Raw genomic sequence first — 20,757 nt, 5'->3', positions numbered from 1 at the left:
GAAAAACATGTGAGAGTTAAATCGATCATGTAAAGCTGCTCTTTCTCCTTAAATTCTGTATACCTTGTATCACTTATGAAAAAATATGACTCCATTTATGAAATTCATTTTAAATACAGGAAACCCAGAATATCTATAATCAGAAAGGACAAGACCAAAAACAATTGACAGGTTATTGTTGTTGAACATCAATAAAGAGGTGAATGAGAGTGAAGTAAATACGTTTTATACAAATGGTAATTTTGCCCACCACCTTTCACACTAGCGTGACAGCTGGAAAAATATGGTTACTGATCTAGAGACATGTTTAAAATGACCTTTGCAATAAAAATAAAAATTAAAGAAACTGGTGTGAGAGCAATATTTTCAATATTTAACATTTTGCTTGGGGATGAATTCTGTTACGTATGATATATGATCTTTATTTCCAGCTCCAATACGAAAACAAATCCTGTGGTGATTCAAAAAGAGAATCTTGATTTTGAAGCACAGCACTATCGTAACTCAAATCCATAAGGTGATTTAAGGAAAAAACTAATACAAGTGGCTGTGAATGACTTACAAGACAAAGACAATAACATAATGTTACTCAGTGCAGTACCTTTGTGGGAAATTGATGCTCTAAGTTAGGGAAAATCTGCGTTTTTTCCCTCTTAAAATAATAGAGTACATTAGCCATTCATTTTCCCTTTTGATATGATAAAAGAGCATGATGTGTTCTTTTGTTATTACATCCATTTACTTTACTACCATTTATTTGTCTTAGACTTTTCTCTTGTGCCTCCAATCTATCCTGCTGCTTCGTACACCAATAAAAATGAGGGGAGTTGCCTTTGAAGATTAACACAAAGTGCTGTTTCACCATTTTCTGGAGCTTTTTAAATGGCAAACTTCAGTGTTTTTACAGGCATTGGTAATGAAGAAGGGGTTGAAGCCCAGAACTGGGCCAGAATACCACGCTGTAAGAAATTGTGAAGGAATCTAAGTAGTATGACCTCAAATATTATCACTCTTTTTTTCTGTCTAGGAGTCACTATCTGGGAGCTTATGACCTTTGGTGGAAAGCCGTACGATGGAATCCCAACTCGAGAGATCCCTGACCTCCTGGAGAAGGGAGAGCGGTTGCCCCAACCTCCAGTCTGCACTATTGATGTTTATATGGTGATGGTGAAGTGTAAGTAATTGTCACTTTTCGTATCACTATGCTCAATGCAAGAGGGACTGTATTTTAGAACATTTGCATCTATAGTCTCTGACAGTGCTGGGTAGTGCTGGTAGTTGCAGGCTGCTTTGAAACAAAAGCTTCCCAAGATACTGTAAATTCTATTTAAATACTGTATGCACATTTTTTTTGCAATTGCAAAAGATACAAATTTTGTCATGAAGGGTTCAGTTAGCTCAGCTTCTTATTACTGTAAGATGGCATCTCATATTCTTGCTGTGAAGTCAAAATTGTATGACTGTTATTGTAAACCGTTGTCATTTCCATGACAATCGATTTTGATGGTAAAAAAGATAGTATTAAAGATAATTATGGTACATGGATACCCAGCCGGTGAGGGCTGTGAGGAGAAACGCTGATTCCAAAAGTTGAGGAAAGAAAGCATGAATGTTTTACTGTTAGTAACAAGAATGATGATTGCAACAGTAATAATAAAAAGTTAAATTAAACTAATAAAAGAAATGCTACAGAAAGGATAATTTTTTATCATTCTTAGTCCAGTGCAATAATTTATGAATTTACTGTAGAAAAAAAAGGAAAACAGTCTGACATGGTTTCTTCCTACCCTTTTATCTCCAAGATACCCACACTAGTCACACTAGTGACAGTATGCTCCAAGGCTATGCTTCTAATTTAAAAAGAATTAGGAACATCTCTCTGGTGTTTCTGACTTAATTTAAGTGAGATTAACATACAGCCATCTCATCCATCTTACATGGTCCTTTCACTTTTGCTTTGTACACAAAAACACAGAAAGGAAATAGAATTAGAAGAGGTAAATAATGTCTCTTCTGAAAATAGTTATCCTGTGCATGCAGGTATGGAAGTTGTCTGAATAGTGCAAGGGGTTCATGTTGATTGAGTGCAAAAATGGTCCATCTGATAGGATTTCTAATGAGTAAGAGGTGAATCTCAGTGGACAAAAGGAAGTCCTTATAGATGGGGTATTCTGGAAGATGGAAAGTCACAGCTAGACGTACAGACTTAGTCCTGTAATGTTTGCGTGAAATTCTTTTTAAGGTGTAGTGGCTTTGTTTTTCCTGCGTTGGTTACTTCTTCAGTTAAACAGCATGAAGGAGTTAAGGCCTGCTTCGTTTAGCCTGCTTGGCAAAGGAGAGTATGTTCTTGGGAAGCTGCTCACAGGATCTTCCATTAGAAAAAGCTGACACTGAGATAAACTAGTTGCTGGTGGTTATTACCTATACTACTTGCTTGTTTTGCAGAAAGCATTAGCAGGGATTGAGAATTGTTGTTCCTAATGAATGTTTCTTGGAGAGTGAAGGACAAAAGAATCACCTTTAGTCAATTAAAATAGCATCTAATGCCTTGTGTAAGATCTGTGTTAATGATGCAGACACATGAATGCAGAATTACCTGAAAGGCAGATGTGAGGTCAGTCGTCCTGTAGATCTGTTAAACAGCTCTTTATAATATAAATCACTGTGGAACAGTAGGTAGGTTAAAGTAAAATTGTATTCCGTAGTAACTTTGTAATAAACCCACTAGACTCAGATGAGGTCAGATTCGTTATATTAAAGGTTGGACACATCCATAATAAAAGCCAGTTGGAGATGACATCTAAATGGGCAAGATAGGCACAGGAAATGGCAAGGCATTGTTGCTGTCTCTATTTTGGAAATGGGGAGCAGGAGCTCAGAGCAAATTAAGAAGAAATCTGTGTAGTGTGAAACATTTCCTCTCTGGCCAAGACCAGTTTTCCATTTTAGATGCATTCAGAGAGTCCTAGCTTTCCATTCTTCTGGGCTCTTTATTGCATCTTGTCTTTAAGCCAGAGCTATCAAGTAGATCTTTTCACTTGAATCTGATGCATTTTTCAAAACCAAATTACTTCTTCCCTTGCAATTAATTGTTTTCCTTCTCATCTTACATCTGTCCCCAGGCTGGATGATTGATGCTGACAGTCGGCCCAAATTCAAGGAGTTGGCTGCTGAATTCTCTAGAATGGCTCGAGACCCTCAGAGATACCTAGTAATTCAGGTAATCAGCTCTGCAACATCATGGGGAAAAATAAGAATTCTGTCTACCAAACTTGATGGTTAAGGGAGTTGCCTTTGAATCTCAAGGTGCTCTTGGACTTCAAGCAAACAGTAACCACAGTACTATACTAGAACAAAGTAGAATGGCCAATATCAGTATCTCAAAAATAATAATAATGAAATAATCTGAAATTCACTTCGTAAGGTTGTATTTATGAGCACATATACAAGATCTGGCTTTGCCAGCTGCTGAGTGCTTTTCATTCTCTCAGGAAACTGGGGACAAGATTTGTCCAACAGTGAACAGCAGACCTACTTTAGACCAAGGACTTGCTTGGTTCTACTATTGCTTAGGCTGAATCTCTGATTGTCCTGAAGAGACTCTTCCCTGCACTGCTGAGATCATAAGAAAGTTTCTTTTTGTAGCCTGAGGTTTCTCAGAAGACAAGTAGTTGTGTCACATTGGTACCTCTCTCATGCGAGAGAGGAGCGTCCCCCTGTATCCTCCTTAGGCTGCGTAGGCTCTGTAGTGCTTCACAATCCCTGCAACAGACCCACACCAGCGCAGTTCGTCACATGAAACTACACTGTGGGAGCAGGGCAATACCAATATAGCTGTATCTGTTCACTGCATCTGGCTGGAGCTGTGTATGCCCTGAGTACAGGCGTATGTACATTCTGCAGAAGCCTAGAGTTGTGTATGAGTTAATTACAGCTCGGACTCAAACCACAGAAAATGAATCCGACTATTTGGTAGGGTCCTTAGGTGGTCCCAGTGTGTGAGCAGTTCAAACAAAAATGAAAAATTAAAAGTAGTAGGGTGATGTTGAAACACCAGAGACCAAAGCATGGAATTAATCAGGTAATGATACTCTCATGCTAGATCTCATGCTATATCTGCTCCACATCATGGAGTACAGTGCAGAGATACATCCAGCTGTCCTTGGCTTCACACTGACTTAAGAATTCCGAGCTGAAGAGCCTCCAGAAGTACAGTCACTGCCACTTTATGTCTCCTGATTACTTCTGGGTCTAGTGCTAGGCTCACCGTATAGTGTTTCATTTCACTGTGTAGACATGCTAGCCTACTCATGGTGTATTATTGCACAGTGTGAATGTTCGCTACTCTCATTCACCTTTAGGAGAAGTAAAATATATTTGAAAAGTAAAATACTAGTGAAGAAGATTTATGGTGCAGAGTGTGAAATTTCTCTTGCAGTATTCCCCACTGTGTTAAATTGTACGTTCAGCTGATAGAAGTGATTCTGGAAAAATCAGTCTGATTTAATTACTTCGTTAGATAGGACATGTTTCCCTACTCCAAATACCTCTTCCCTCCCTTTCTCTCCCCTGCCCTTCCCTTCCCTTCCCTGTTGTATAGTCTGGTGGGCGTTTCATCCTGTGAGGCTTCTCCAGTGATCCTTGCAGACAATATAGGCTATGTGCTTCTTGAGGAGAAACCAAGGTAACTCAGTTGCACTGGTATCTCTGCCATTATGACTCCCCATTCCCCTCAGATGCAATGAAGAATGACGAGCTTGCTGTTGAGCTTTTAAACTGGTCTGTATGCACCCCGTAGCACAGTCATGATTCCCTGCTGGATTCCACATGTGGCATAATAATTCTTACGGAGTAGGAGGCCATTCTTTCACCATGCAGTTAAGTTAGCATCGTTTCTATGGGCTGTTAGGTGTTTGAGGCATGGGCTGCCTTTTGTGGTGTTTTGTGACACCAAGCAAAGCAAAGATTTGCCTCTCCAGCTCATGGATGCTATTTCAGTAAAAGTACGTCTCATTGTTGCGGTTGTTGCCTGGTTTGATTTTAATTGCTTTCATCTCTGTTACATTCTGCAGACCTTTTCGTATGGATGAGAGGGAAATTTGGCCTCCAAGTCCCTAAAAATACAAATAAAAATAAAGCAAGCACCCAGACACAGCAGTTTCCATGTTATTTTCCTCCACCCGTGTGAGCCTAAATAACTGAGATATTTCACAAAATACATCAGGCCTTGACAGAACTTGGGTCAGAAACTGAACTTGTATGGGAAAAAGATAAGAAAGAATAAAAGCTCAATCACAAGAACGCCAAAAAAATGGCTTTGCTTGATTTATACAGTTATTCCCTTTCTGTCATATTCCCAGTAAAAAAATCAAAACAAATGATGTGGATGTGGTGCTTTAGAACAAACAAAGAAGCATGTGTGGTCCCTGCAGCCTGGCTGCCCGGGCATGAAGAAGGCTGAAGATCCCTGTTGGGAAATTAATCCCTGTTTTGACCATTTTTCTCTCTCAATGCAAACTATTTAGGGAGATGATCGTATGAAGCTCCCAAGCCCAAATGACAGCAAGTTCTTCCAAAACCTTCTCGATGAGGAAGACCTGGAAGATATGATGGATGCTGAAGAGTATCTTGTTCCTCAGGCCTTCAACATCCCTCCTCCCATCTACACCTCCAGGACAAGAATTGATTCCAACAGGGTAAGAGCAAGCTCTGACAGAAAATACTGGTTATTATAAAAGCACAGGTGGAGATTTAAGCACACTAATCAAACACAGGGCAGAGTTGCCTTCGGAATGACAAGCTCCAGTTGTAAGTAGAGTGACTGTAGAAGCATTGCCACTGGATTCCCTGTTTATGCGCCTTGGTGAATTCTAAATTAATAGCTGAGCCTTGAGTGAACAAAGGCTCGACTTGAACTGGCTGTCCCGAAAGCACAGCTGAGGCTTGTGAAGTCAAGCAGTGTTGTTTCTCGGTAGTGTACAGTACTGGACAGGAAGTGCATAGCTCTGATTGTCCCATCCCTGCAATCCTGTTGTCTTGACAGGGTTGGCACTGGTGTAACTGAGGGCAGCTGGAAGGTGCAGATAAATGCTGCTTTTGTGTCTGGAACCAGATTTCAGACCCAGCCCCTTTTCCTGTTTATATTGGCTCTCTCATGGCCCTGCTTCACAGGCATGTGTTTTTGCTGAGCACATCGCAGATTTTAGTGTGTTGATCTTCATAACATCTCTGTCAGAGGAGGAAATGCTGTTCATTTTACAGAGGGAACCAAGGCCTAGAGAGTGTTCAGGTGGAACTGAGCTCACAGAACTCTAACCATCAAAAGAATAGGAATATAATCTAAGCTCTTCATCTAGACTTCATTTTGTGTCATTGGAGAAGAGTGGGTGCGTCCAGTGGGTGATTATTGATGTCTGCCTTGGACATTTACAGTAGGATAAGTTACTTTCTGGAGTTGTCTCTTTCTGTCCACTGACTACTGACAGCTACAGAGCAGTCTCAGACCTCGTGCGTGAGCTCTGGTGAATTGGATGCTGTCCTAAAATGCCTCATTCTTAGTGCCACAGGAGCCCTGCTGCAGGTGAGAACCTGAGTTCAGGTTTCCAGAATTCCTTTTCACTCCTGAGCACCCTGCCCATAGCTGTGACCTCTGCCTGTTCCTGCACTTGGCTCTGTCCTTTTAACAGTTTAGGTGCCACCCCTTCTCACAAAACTGAGAGAAGGTGAAATGCATTATTAATGTGAGGGCATTTGCACAAGCATCAGGTGTATTTAGTAATAAGGGACTTGTTTGTTTGCTTGGTTTTTTCATCTCCAGGCTCCTTTTAGCGAGAAGTCACATTTTAAATACTAAGTGGAGTCTCATTGAAATGTTGGTGTTTATTATTCATGGTTTAGAAACCTTTTTGGACATTTGTCCTTAGCCGAGGTAGTTCCAGATTCACATGCTGGTCTGAAGTGGTTAAACCATGTGAGGCAGGGAAGAGGTAAGGGAAGGAGCTGAAAGTGTATAAACCCAGTCAGTATTCATGTTCTGACCATACACTGCATGAAGTTCTTTCACCTCTCCTGAGTAAAGCAGTGATTTTCTGGAATAAGGAAGACAAAATCTAATCTTAAATAATATCCAGTCGATTCATAAGGAAGCTGATATTGTTTTTAAAGGCAAGGAGACTGGAGAGGTCTTTGGAAGAGGCTAGTTTGCGGTTCCACTGGCTAAGCTGGATTCACATAGTATTTCTCCTGCATCACTGGAAGACAATGAGGGGGGAATGATGCATGATTTAGCAATAAGCGAGGAACTTCCTCTTTATGGCAGCAAGAGTTAACTTTTAGTGTTTACTATATTCATCTCACTCCCATATTTGCTGGAAACACTCGGGCACATTTAAAGGAGAAAGAATTAGTAGGAAAATGTACTTGCCTTTTCAGCCGTTCCTTTTGTCCTGTGTCTTTAGTGCCAGCCAAGCCGAGGGAATTAATTCCAACAGAAGCTGTAGAGTAAGTATTCTGAAAGAGTTGTTTAAAACGTGCTGTTTGGGCAACCAACATGGCCACTGGGGTATTCACGGAAAGAAAACACAGGCGTCGGTGTCGTCAGTATTATTACTATTATTAAATTTAAGTAACTTTTTCACAGCCTTTGCCCAGCTTTAAACAACACTGTTGCAGCCATTTGCACACGTGATCCCCTTGAAGTCAGCAGAGCTGCAGAAAAAGTCCCCGTGCCTATATTTTTGCCACACAGAGAGGCTCCATCACATTCTTCATGTGATGCCTCCTCTCCACAGCTCACAATTTCCTGTCTTGGTTTGAGACTGTGGTCTTGTACCACTAAAGTCAGTGGGAGCTTTGCTTTGCAATTCAATTTAATGATAGTACTGAGACTGTATCCTTCTTTCAGTAACTCCTACTGCTGGGAATTTTTCTCCGGCATCATAAAACAATCTAACACTTAAACAAATCTGGTATTATGCTTCGCCAAAGTTTTCAGACTCTGAGCCAAGGGACAGAAAACTTGCACCCAGCTCTGTATTTTTGCACCGCTTACATCGTCCATAGTGTTTATTGTAGGCGCCTCTTTATGGAGGAGTCATTTTCAAGGCCAAAAGAAGTGATGGGCAAAGAAGTTACCATTAAACAACCACCTGATTTATAATAGCACTTTCTGGTATCATTGGAGACTGACTCCTGTCCTGTAACAAGATTACCAGTAGAATTTTAACACTTGTCTGGCGTCTCAGATTAGCTTCAGTTTCAGCTTTGTTTGCTAACAATTCTGCATCTTCTAAATGTGCTTCTAGTGCTGCCATATAGGCAAGTATATCCAGATTGCAGGAAGGCCACAGCACCATGTTGCTGGAGGAGCTTGGGGCCAAGTGGACAGTCCCATAGCATCTTAGCATTCCTGGTTTCCTTTGCAGAGAGGTTTTTTTATGGATGTAGTACATTTGTTTCCTCTCTGTGCAGAAAGCTACGTCTTTGTCAGTTGTTTTTTTGAAGCACTCATATTCTTGGTATGTTAACTATTCTTCCTGTGAAGATTCGTGTTGATTTAAAACAAAATACACAGTAGCTCCTTTAAGGTAATAGTCCATCTGCTGTGCATAGTTCAGTACAGATGAATGTCAGCTACATGAATCACACAGAACTGAAATGCTGTCAGAGTTCTCTATCTGCTGTTGTCTGATTCTGTCTTTGTGTTTCCTTTGGATAGTTTGTGATTTATGCTTGCTTCGTGTAGTGAATATTAATATTACACAAACTCATTATGGTGCTGCTACAGCCATAGATGCCAGATGAATTGATACAGCTTAGGTAGTTTGTGTTCACTAGGCCTGGCAAATTAAACTTTACGGGGAGACTGCCAGGCAGTTTAGTCAAGTAAAACACACAGACAAGTGCCACACAATCTTCAAGTCATTTTCAGAAATCAGAAGCATGAAAGATAGTGTATTTCCTATATTAGTTGTTCTGATTGTAGTTTTAGAGAAGAAAGAGTCGTTGTGTGATGGTAGGGTATTCTGCTCCTTCTCTGGGCATGTTGTACTGATAAGCTATAGTTGAGTATTCCAGCAGTGCAGCTCTACTGGGGACAAAAGTTTGCAGGGAGAAAACAGGGAGATTGTGAGCCTGCTCACACTTAGGCTTTGAAGTCAGTGAGTTAAGGAAGACCAAGTTTATTTGCTTTCTGAGGAAAGCACTGAAGTTTCTCTAGGGTGATCTCAGTCCTAAATGCTTGCAACTTGTTGCCTGGGAGAGGCACCACTGGATAAGGTCTGTGTAGAACACTGTCTGCCTTCTCCCTCCCGTGTGAAGAAAAAAGCTATTTGGATATGAATTAATAGCACAAAGCTGCAGCCCATGGAAAGAAGACTGGAAAGAGGGAAGCCTTCCGTGGATTTACCAGAGAAGTGTCACATCCTTCTTCCTTCAGGGATTACTGAGATTTATGAAGCTGCGAGGCTCAGGCACAACTTTAGCACTTCCATCACACCCACACTGGCTTCTTAATATCACTTCTTTGAGATCTGCACTGCCAGGAGCAGAAGCCTGCAAGTGGTCTCACCCATAATGGTGCCCTCTGTTTTGAAGCTGAGCCTGAGACTGATGCAGCTTTTATTTAAAAATTAGCATCCTAAGCTGAATTGAATTCTTGCATTGCATCTGAGACTTTTCAGTTGCAATTTCAGTTCTTCGGCTTTCTCCAGCTTTCATTTTCTGTTGTCTAGAGATATTCTAGAAATATGGAGTTTTAGAAGCTCTGTGCTTCTGAGAGATAAGCTGGATCTTCAGCAGTGTTTCCATGAGCACAGGACCCCAGCTAGTGCTCGAGTGCCCTGCATTCATAGCCATTAGATGATTCATTCAGGTATTTGTAACGAGTGCTGTCCTGTGTGCACAGAGATAATACCAATACAGACAAGCACTCTGTGTAACCCATGATGCTTTTTGCTCGAAATCCATGGCTAATTCCTACTGGAAATCATCTATACTGTTTATTACTCACTGATACTGTCCCTGTAATTTTATTCCATACGCTATATATCATGGAAGCAGCTGGCAACCCTGCAATTAAATATCAAGCTGTTTTTTCCAGAGGTGTCTAATTAATATATCCAGATAGACTGTTCTGCTTTCTGGCAAAAGCCAGTTTTCAGTTCCCTGAGTAGTGTCTGTTATGCCATTGCATCGGTCCTGGTGCGGCTTTAGGTCTGGTAATGTTTCATGGCTGAACGTCTGTATATGTCTGCATACAAAAAGATTATTTGAGAGAGAAACCAGGAGAGAAGTTATCTTTATGATTTATTTGTTCCATTTTCTAAATTTGAAAGGTAGCTATTTTCAAATCAGAAGATTACAAAGGAGTTGGTTGTCAGTGATTTTCAGATGGCATATGGCATCTTTCCTTCCAAAGCTTATCATGGACAATAGGAACTATTTACCCAGTGGGATTGCTACCAGAATTAAGTGACTTTTAGTAGATTTTTAAGTAACAGGGCTGAATTTCTTAGGCGCTTGCAGTGCTCGAGTGGTAGAAGATCAGATTTAAGGTCTAAATGATGTTCTTTACATACTCAAATACAGCAGAATTGGAACATGTGGGACTGTAAGCATCACTGTCTTCAGTTACAGTTCGAAGGAGGGATTTTGGAAAGCAGACAGAATGTGGAAGGGCACTTCCCTATGTGCCAGCCCAGCTGAGCTAGTATGAGAGGTACTGTCGCTGCTGGTGGGGTGAGCTAGCAGTTATAGCATCCTTTCCTCTTGGCAAAGAAGTCATGATTTGTTTGTGATTCTCCTTGTGTCCAGGGCTTTAGTAGCAATTGGTGCCTTGCTGGTCCCCACTTCTTTTTCCGTAAGAGAAGACAGTTATTTGTTCCTGCCCAAGCTCTCAAGCTAAGTTATTTCTCCAGGCATGTCCTGGCCATATGAGGCTGATGGCAGTAAAACTAGTTCATCCTTAAGTCAGTAGATAAATGTGTGAAGGGATATCAAGGCTAGATGGGGCCATTGCAACCATTTTGTCTAACCTCCTGCCATAATGTAGACCAGAGTCTCCTGTCTCTTATTTTTTACATCAAATGCAGAAATTCTGTTTTGAGGTGAAGTTTATCTTTTAGAAAGGTTGTCTTGATTGTGTCAGGTGGGATGGAAAATGCATCATACTGTTGAAAAGTCTCACTGGGCAGTTAATGCTGACTCTTTAGCAGGGTTTGAATCCTATTACTGTCCACCACGCACCTTTTTTTGTGCTAGATTAAGGAGCTGCCAGGTATGAGAAATTTCTTCTGCTTAAGAGGCTGCGTGGGATAGTACCATATCACAGAATCATTGAATGGTTTGGGTTTAGAAGGGACACCCTTTCCAACCCCCCTGAGATGGGCAAGGACACCTTCCCCTAGACCAGGGTGCCCAAAACCCTATCCAACCTGGCCTTGAACACTGCCAGGGAGGGGGCAGCCACAGCTTCTCTGGGCAACCTGTTCCAGTGCCTCACCACCCTCATGGGAAAGAATTCCTTTATTAGATCTAATCTAGATCTATTCTCTTTCAGTTTAAAACCATTACCCCTTGTCCTGTCACTACATGCACTTGTAAAAAGTCCCTCTCCAGCTCTCTTGTAGGCCCCTTCAGGTACTGGAAGGCTGCCGTAAGGTCACCCCGGAGCCTTCTCTTCTCCAGGCTGAACAGCCCCAACTCTCTCAGCCTTTCCTCATAGGAGAGGTGCTCCAGCCCTCCGATCATCTTTTTGACCCTCCTCTGGACCCTTTCCAACAGGTCCGTGTCCTTCTTGTGTTGGGAGCTCCAGAACTGGACACAGGACTCCAGGTGGGGTCTCACCAGAGTGGAGCAGAGCGGCAGAATCCCCTCCCTCAGCCTACTGGTCATGCTGCTTTTGATGCAGCCCAGGATACAGTTGGCCTTCTGGGCTGTGAGCGCACACTGCCAGGTCATGTTGACCTTCTTGTCCACCAGCACCCGCAAGTCCTTCTCCTCAGGGCTGCTCTCAATCCATTCTCCACTCAGCCTGTGTTTGTGCTTGGGATTGCCTCGACCCATGTGCATTTGTATGTGTTTGTGGTTAAAGAAGTACAACACTGATGTCTCCTTTTTATTTGGTTTGGTTTTGGGGTGTTCCACCCCTGTGCTTCTGCAATATCTACCCAAAAATAATATGACCAAATCTTTCCTACTTTAAGGAGTTATGCTTATTACTTTAGTCTGTCAGGTTGTGGACTTTTTTTATTTATTTCATCCAATTTCTTCCCAATTCCTTCTCCTTAAAAGATGATCAAAAAGTTTCTGAAAATCTCTGTCACTTCCTTACGCAAGTGTTGCGATGAAATCTCCAATGCCAGAACAGATGAACTTGTAAATTAACTACACATTGTATCAAAGGGTTTCATAACATTTCAGAATATTATACGGACACTGTATTTCTTTTCTTGCTTCTTGAAAAACTGCTTGATTAGTTAGAAAAGTCTATATGAATATATTCTATTTGTCTTTCATTAAATGCTACATTTTGTGTATTTTCCCAGTAGAGTCTAGGCAACAGCATACTGGATACTGTGGTTGCTGCCATCAAATTTTCAGAGTAATTTTGGAAGTCCCACCAAGCTCTCTTTCAAGATTTCAAACTCCTGTTTTCTGCTTCCCTAAGTTTTCATGACATCCTGGTAGTAGGAGGCTCCTGTCTGTTCTGCTCTGCAGGAATTGAACCCAGACTGGCACTAGTCAGCCTAATTTCATTGCTCAAGGTGAATGAAGTAGTAAGAATAAACAGGCAAAAATACACTGTAAAATACATTAGATGAAAAATTATTTCAGTCTTAATAATTTAAATGACAAAGGAAAGCTTCGCACAAAATACGTGTATTTAGAATATGGGTATTTAAATACCTTTTTAAAATGTGCTAAGTTTGCCAGAGGAAAAAGGAAGAAAGTTCATACGGAGGACTCAAACAGAATAGGTGATGCCCAGCTCTTCACAGAGAATTCTTTGAAAGTGCTTAATGACAATTAGAATCTTGCTTTGCAACCAGGCCATCTGAAATCAGTGGTGTTTCTCAAGGAGTAAGGCCTTCTCATCCTGAATAGATTGTCAGGACCAAGTCGTCAAATTGCCTCATGATTTTGTGGGTCAAATGCCTTAAAACAGGATTTTTTTAATGTATGAGCTGTTTTCTGTTCCATTCAGGCATATAGGTTTAGAGTCAGACTTTCCAAAACTGTTGGATGTCATTTTGGTTTCTACACATTTAATATACATTTAATAACCAAACACTAGCTGACAGTACTTCCTGGTGAGACCTACAGCAGGTTAACGCTCAGTGGAATCGGTGGAGGAAACTGTAGCTGTATATTGCTTCAAACCTTGATGCATGACATGTAAATTTATTGAGCTTTAATATAAACGGGTTTAAAATCAGGCAGCATCTGCTTAATCCATGAATAGCTGCTGGCTGTGTCGACAGTCAAGAGAGCTCACAGCTGATCCATTTTCTTTTCTCTCCTGAAAAGAAAAAAGTCAATAGATATAAAGAGAGTAAGTAATAAATATTTTTACACTGCTCTGATGAGGCATTCTTGGAAAACAGCAAGCTAAACAACTCTACATAATTTACTAGCTGGAAAAGTCGACTAAGAGTCAGGAAATAATTATGAGAACTGGGAGAAAATTTTCCTTCAGTGACTAGATTTGAAACAGAACTTGTTAGTGAAAAATGTTGGTTTCAGAGGAATCATATTTGTGATTTTCCTAAAATAATAAAAGCCCCTGGAAATACAAGGGCCCGTGATTTGGAAATGCACCTGGCAGGGCTCTGAGGAGTTGTCATTTAAACACCTGCCTGCCCGTGACGGTTGGTGCTCACGAGCTGAAGAGTGCCGTCCATGGTATCCCACAGCAATGGAACTCCAGGGATAGTGCTTTGAGTGTAAGGTGGCAGAAGGGCTCTGGAGCATCCTGTGCCAAATACGGTACTTTCTAAGCATACATGCAATGGGGATAAATGCCAGCACAGCCTAAAATGCCCTTTGTTAGCCAGAGTAAAGAGTCTGTCTTTTCTGTTAAATGCTGTGGTAGAGAAGGGAAAAAAAAATTATCAAAGCTATAAAAAGACTCTCCAAAAGATGTGGTGGGGAGAAATGGGAGGAGGCACAAATGAAGTTTAGATTTAGAATGTTAAAAAATGATTATTTTATATGAATCAGCTGGATGGTTATTTCTTTTGGCGTATTATTGCCACCAGAACCTCAGCCCTGCTCTAAATCAACTCAGCATTTCATCAAAAAGCCTATTCTTTGCTAGAAGAGACCAAGAGAGCACAATTATGGGTTTCTTTTCCCCCTTGCATAGTAAAATTGGGAGATTATCATCAAGTTTCTATTCAGATTTTAGGAAGGCTTTTTTATTTTATTTTTAAAACTCATCTTTGTCTATAAGAGCTCCCTGTTCAGGGCAGCATGCTGTAATGATTACTGCTGTAAAGGCTTCAGTGGAGATGTGCTCTATTTCTTTCTCAATGAGGGTTGATGGCATTTTGAGAAGCTCAGAATATCCTTTGATTACTGTATAAAACAGACTGGGGGAAGATGGCAATGCTGCATGCAGCATAGGAGGGGGCTGCTGCTCCAGGTGGTGCTCATCAACTTTCTTTTGTGGGGTTTTTTTTTTCTGCCATGTTGCAATCACAAATCGTGACTGTGTTGTGATTTTGGTCCCCCTCCCCAATCCTTGACCCTTCTCTCCCCCAGGGAATTGTTAGAGTAGCTAGGAAATGGTGTGTTGTCTCTTCCAAACTGTGGGGGATTGGCGCTGTGTTAGAAGGTGCCATTTACTGTAGAACATCTTGGGAAGTGTATTAAAAAAGAAGTGACAAAAAGCTAGGCATGGGTGACAGGAATGATATGGGAGTAAAAGAGATTGAAAGGGAAAGATAGACACATGCAAGCTGTCTCTCTTCCTGCTCTCCTGTCTGTTTGACACTCACAGTGTGTTAATATGAAATAATAGAGAAAAGGAATTCTTGCATCTTAGTTCTTGTGTTGTGCTTAGATCAAATTACATATTGTGCCAGCTGAAGTCTGCTTGCCAGCCATTCTGAAGTTGGAAGGATGAAGGTTTCTGAGGTCTGGAGGACAAGGGAATTTCCAGGGAGTATTTTTGATACCATACAGCAGGAGAATGCTTTTATTCCCAGCCCAGGTATAGGAGATGAGTCTATGGAAAAGCATTTCACCTACATTTCCCTGTCAGTATTTTTGATGCCATACAGCAGGAGAATGCTTTTATTCCCAGCCCAGGTATAGGAGATGAGTCTATGGAAAAGCATTTCACCTACATTTCCCTGTCAGCATGCCTGGATGCTGAGTTTTGTGGCCACATCGTTCATGTCTTAACAAGTTATTTTCATTGGTCTTCTTTCAGTCTTTGACTTCTGTATTGGTGAAGTGTTAGACTGAAAATACATGTTGTATGTTTGGTATTTTCCAGTAACAGCACAGGAAATGCTAAGTCAAGATTGTTAGGCACGTTTAGTTTGTGATATATGCCATTTACTGTTCGCAGTCTGGATAAATTACTCCTAGAAGGCTCTATTCAGATTTGGGCATCCCACTGCGTATGGACTGCTCTAAAAGAGTTTTTAAGTCTGAAAACCGACAGCTGTTAGGAGAGAAAATTGTGCAAGATAAAGTTTAAATGACTCCTCTGAAGCTGTGAAGTCAGTCAGTACTAACCTGAACTGAGATTACCAGTGAAATGTCCATACTAATATTGAATGAGTTCAGGGAAGTCTTAAACCCACCATACTGCCAGGATGTGATCTGGTACATCTGGATGATACGTGCAGCCTGTGTGAGCGGAGTTAGAGCTCAGGCTGCCTGCAAATCCTACCTTTCTTCTGACAAACAGTGACCAGAAGAAACTTATGTGCAGAAAAGACTTATTCCCTGCTTCTTCTATTTGTGGGGTTTTTTTCCCCCCTCACTAATCTAAACTGGATGTTTCATGTCTTGATTGTGGAAGCAGCAGACAGCAGAGACTGGAAGAAACACTTTAGGTAACACAGGATGATGCTTACAATTTCTATGCTTGTGTATCAACATTCAAATTAGAATGTTTACATGCATTCTGACAAAGGATAATCCTGGAAAAGGGACTAGGACTTCATCATTTCCAATAGATTCATCAATCCTCAATGGAACTTTATAGCCATTGAACTAAGGGCATTGTAAATTGTTGCATAGCTACTGTCCACAACTTGTGTATATCATTCCTACCTTTTATTTTTGTTGTTGAATAACAGGCTCCCCTTTCCTCTCACTGGAAAAATGCATGTCCTGTGTGTCCTGTCTTGCTATGTTAACTCAGGTGGCACACAGTGCTGTTTGTGTGTCTGAAATACATGATGTAAGAGACACGCACACATATCCCAAACCAGTTTCAGAGGACGTACATCTCCAGTATGCTGTGATTGTTTTTCTGTGTGCTGAAATGATGCAGGGTGCCAGCAAAGACCTGTACCCAGTGCTGAGTCATGACATTTGGCAGTGGTGCTAATGGGAATAGTCCTAAAGAAAAGTGTCCAGTGGGGAATGGAGTTTTCGTAAATAGGGTCAGGAGCCCAGGCTGAACAGAAGAGAGAGCGTGAGGAATGCCAAACTTGTGTCAGGTACTGCGAGCTATAGGGATGTATGTGCTTTAACTATAGCAGTCCAGGGGGGCATCTAATCCTTTCTTTTTATATATGGCCATGCTCTGAGCAGGGGCTACAACCGGAAGTGTCTAGAGATCTGAAAAGCCTTCTAGCTATTACTACATAAACAGCATTTCATTTCTATCTAACATTACACAGCGATTTCGTGGTACATGTTTTTTCTTTCCTTTGATTTTCATCTCAGTCATGCTTGCCGTGGGCTCTCTGAAGCAGGGCAGAGTATGCTGTTAGCTCTGTGGTCAGAGGGCAGCAGGACTGCTGCCGAGCAGAGGTGGGTGCTCTCCTGGGGTGGTCTTTCCTATTTGAATATCAGTTCAGATCAGTTGTAAATAATAGACTGCTCCCTGGAAATGTGGCTGGAGTTTGCTCGGGGCTGGTGGGACAGCTCTGTGTTGTGTGCTTGGCCTGCAGCCCCACTAGAACATTCCAAACATATTATTCAGATCCACTTGCATAAATCAGCTGTCCTTCTTCTGAGAGAATTGCTGAAATCTTGGTGCTTGCAGCAAGATCTGCTCAGGCTGTTATGTTAAGAGGCTCTGGTTTGGTGACTCAGGCCTGGATACTGACTTGGTTTTAAATCACGTAAACAGTTTCTAGGGGAAGGAGGAAAATGAGTTATTTCTGGCGACACACAGCCCAGGACTGAACTGGTACATTGGACCATGAGACACCCCTGAACAGGACATGCAAGGAGCATCCCAGTGAGAAGGTGGGAGTGTTTTACTCCTGCTTGATGGTATGCGATTCCTGCTTTTTGCCTATGAAAGCAGAAGGAGAGTGAAAGGGAGTTGGGTTTTCATGTGAATAGGAGCAATATCAGAGTGGGTTCGAACCTGTATGTGTGTACACTGATGTTGGGAGAGCCTTGCCTGTAGTAAAGAAAAATCTTTCAGTCCCATGAGCTTAGCAGGTTGCGTAAGAACAAGAAACAGTAATTCTTATTCAGTCTTTCAAATGTGTGTGCACATATGGGGACCTAATAAATGCTTATAAATATCTCAAGGGTGGGTGTCAAGAGGATGGGGCCAGACTCTTTTCAGTGGAGCCCAGCGACAGGACAAGAGGCAACGGGCACAAACTGAAGCATAGGAAGTTCCGTTTGAACATGAGGAAGAACTTCCTCACTCTGAGGGTGACGGAGCACTGGAACAGGCTGCCCAGGGAGGTAGTGGAGTCTCCTTCTCTGGAGATATTCAAGACCCGCCTGGACGCGGTCCTGTGCAGCCTACTGTAGGTGACCCTGCTTCGGCAGGGGAGTTGGACTAGGTGACCCACAGAGGTCCCTTCCAACCCCGAACATTCTGTGATTCTGTGATTCTGTGATATCGGTGGGTGACGAGGAAAATCAACTCTGCAGCAGCAAGGGTGCTGTTGGGAGGCTGTGCTAGCAAGCAAAGCATGGGGGTACTGTATCATGCTGTAAGATAAAGTTTTATTTCCTTTCTATTTGGTGATAGTCCTGTACCACCCATAGTCCCACAGCAGCATCACATCACTGAGTACCTTCAGCGTTTCTTCCACCTGAAATCTGCTGTGGGTGCAGCTTTGAAGGCAGCTGTGGTCACCGTAGGGCTGGTCTGGAGTGAGCTGTAGCACAGGCAGGACGACACAGCTCTGGCTGCCATTCTCCAGGTGTGACACTCGACTCAAAGTGAAAAGAGACAAGGCAGAGGCATATTCACACCACTGTATAAATATGAGCAGCAGGACCCAACAAGGCTTTGATTTCATTACAGTTTAACATGCAGCCAGAAAATGTTATGTCCCTGCTATAAAGGAAGAGATATTTACCTTTGGGAGATTTTAGAAGCAAGGAATTGGAAAATGAAATTAATGAATAGAAAGCAATAGCACAAGCCAATATTCACAAAAGTGTTATTTACCTCTCTTTTATCAAGGCTCATTTTATGCAAACGTTAGCAGTTATAATAGCTGATATGTCACTGGTATTTAATACCAAAGGACCTCTAAAAAGGGTTAAGGGGACATTTGCTTGCTTTTTATCTTATCTCCCTGATGTCATGTTTGTGCCTAAAATTTGATCATGTAATATAATGAATGAAATCTCAGACATTTCTGGGTGGGGCTGTTCATGGGCAGTTAAAAAGGCTGGGCTCCTTCTGGGGGATGCTTATGGTTAAATGTCGATGGATGTGTGCACTCCAGAGCTAAGGGATATAATGCATATTACACTATCCAAAGGGGGTGGTGTTTGATTTTTTTTTTTTTTTTTTTTTTTTTTTTTTGAGTATGCGAGTTGGGACTTTTCAAGTAGGCTTATGTAGTGAGGTCTTTGCACAACCAGCCTCTGAAACCTCTGTCCATCTCAACAAGCTAGAGATCTTGATTTTTCAGGTCAGAATTTCAGCATCAGAAATCTGAAAACCTAGGTCTTCTCAGTAAAGGAACATCAGCTCTTTTTTTCAAGATAATATTTGAGATGCAAAAACAACAACCAAAAAAAAAATCAACAAAGTAAATTTGATTACGCATACAAATCAAGCTATAGAAGTTTTACTCGGTAAGGTCCAAATGTATTTTCTACTCACAGTGTGATTCATGTCCTGGCCAATAAGAGTTGGCTGGGACTTTCAGCACTTATCTTAGAAGCCTACAAAATGATGACACCACATTGCAATTAGCAGGCAATTTAAAGATATTTAAACAATTATATCACATTTTCAGCCCCACTAATTGTCACCACAGCTGTTTTCTTTGCCTCCTTTTTTTGGAACAGTGGCCACAGGGTATTAACTCATGGGGAAAACCAGAAAAGAATTTAAAAAGTGTTCAGACACCAGTGGTTTTGAGAAGAGCCAAGCACTAAGGTTCTGTGTTAAGGGTGTTGCAAGTCAGCTATGTTTAGTACAGAGCTAAAGGGGAGGCATGAAGAAAATACCATTACTGTGATCTCATTTGGCAGGTTACTGAGTGGGGAGGGTCTTGTCAGCAAAAATAGCAATACATGCATTAATGCATGCGTCTCTCCTGACGTCTCGGGACAGGGCTATTTAAGAGGGCCTGTTATTATGTTGCTATAGTTGCATAGTATGTATTTAAATGTTAGAGTCACATCCAAGAAGTTCTAAAGATAGGAGGATGGGTTTAGACTTCTGTGATGAGGATGGAGCAAAGCATGCCCATGGGTAGATAATGTGGCCGTCCTAGAACAGTATTTAAGTCGCCAATCATCTAAACATTTGCTGTCAGAGGACCATAGCCCTGTGTACTGAAGCCATGCGCGTTGACAAAAGACTTGCTTTTGTAAGTTACCCTTAAGAGATCACTGTGGCCTGTGAACTAAAAGTAGTTCAAGACAGCTCTCCCTTTATTCATCCAGAATCAATGAACCATGAACCATTCATGGGAGTGCCTCTGTGAAAACAGAAACATGTAAATTAAAGATGTGTAATACAGCATGGTGCAGTACTGAATAGAAAAGGAGTGATTATAGTCACTTGTTTAGTGTCTGTGATAATCAGATGCGTGTTTCTTGTTCGGGCAGGAGCAAACTCCACTCACCTGCGTTTAATACTAACACAGTATTGCTGCAGCTCTTCTCACTTTTGTGCAGTCTGGAGGCCTGTAGCCACATTGGAAACCAGAAGCAGCAAACTCCCTCTGGAGTCTTGCAGCTTGCAAGCGGGAGTGAAAGAAGCTGGGGAGCTTTACAAGGAGGTGGAGGATTCCCAGCAGAGCTTTGGATTCCTCGCTAAGAGAATTGACTCTCTGCAGTTACCACTTTGTATTTCTTTTGTGGATCATCTGATCTGTAATCATCAGTTTGCCTAAATCCTCACCACCCTCCATGGGCCATAGCTTACTACTTACCTGTCTTGTCAATCTTTCCTTCTCCATCTTTTTGGAGCAGACAGAAAGATTCCCTGATTCAAATAAATACTAGATTGGAGGGCAAGGATTAAGTCTGCTGCAGTGCAACATCCTATAGCCATCAGTAGAACTTCAAAGTACCTTTTGGCAGGCTCAAGGGGATGTTTTTTATCCATTTGTCTAACACATTCTGGGT

General features: G+C 41.6%; 1 protein-coding gene across 10 annotated transcripts in view; it reads left to right on the top strand.

Annotated features, from left to right (window-relative positions):
• ERBB4 (erb-b2 receptor tyrosine kinase 4) overlaps positions 1 to 20,757 on the top strand; it is a 687,907-nt gene that overhangs the window by 651,120 nt on the left and 16,030 nt on the right. For all 10 annotated transcript variants that reach the window (XR_012764976.1, XR_012764975.1, XM_075429769.1 and 7 more), the window contains exons 23-25: positions 1,028 to 1,174; positions 3,123 to 3,220; positions 5,526 to 5,696. Coding sequence is in view for 8 of the 10 variants with exons in the window: in XM_075429769.1 (XP_075285884.1) it covers positions 1,028 to 1,174; positions 3,123 to 3,220; positions 5,526 to 5,696 (416 nt within the window). In the remaining 2 variants the exon portion in view is untranslated. The remainder of the gene's footprint in view (positions 1 to 1,027; positions 1,175 to 3,122; positions 3,221 to 5,525; positions 5,697 to 20,757) is intronic.

The sequence above is a fragment of the Opisthocomus hoazin genome, chromosome 9 (genome assembly GCF_030867145.1).
Source record: "Opisthocomus hoazin isolate bOpiHoa1 chromosome 9, bOpiHoa1.hap1, whole genome shotgun sequence".
Lineage (NCBI taxonomy): Eukaryota > Metazoa > Chordata > Aves > Opisthocomiformes > Opisthocomidae > Opisthocomus > Opisthocomus hoazin.
This window is presented reverse-complemented; position numbering and strand designations above follow the sequence as displayed.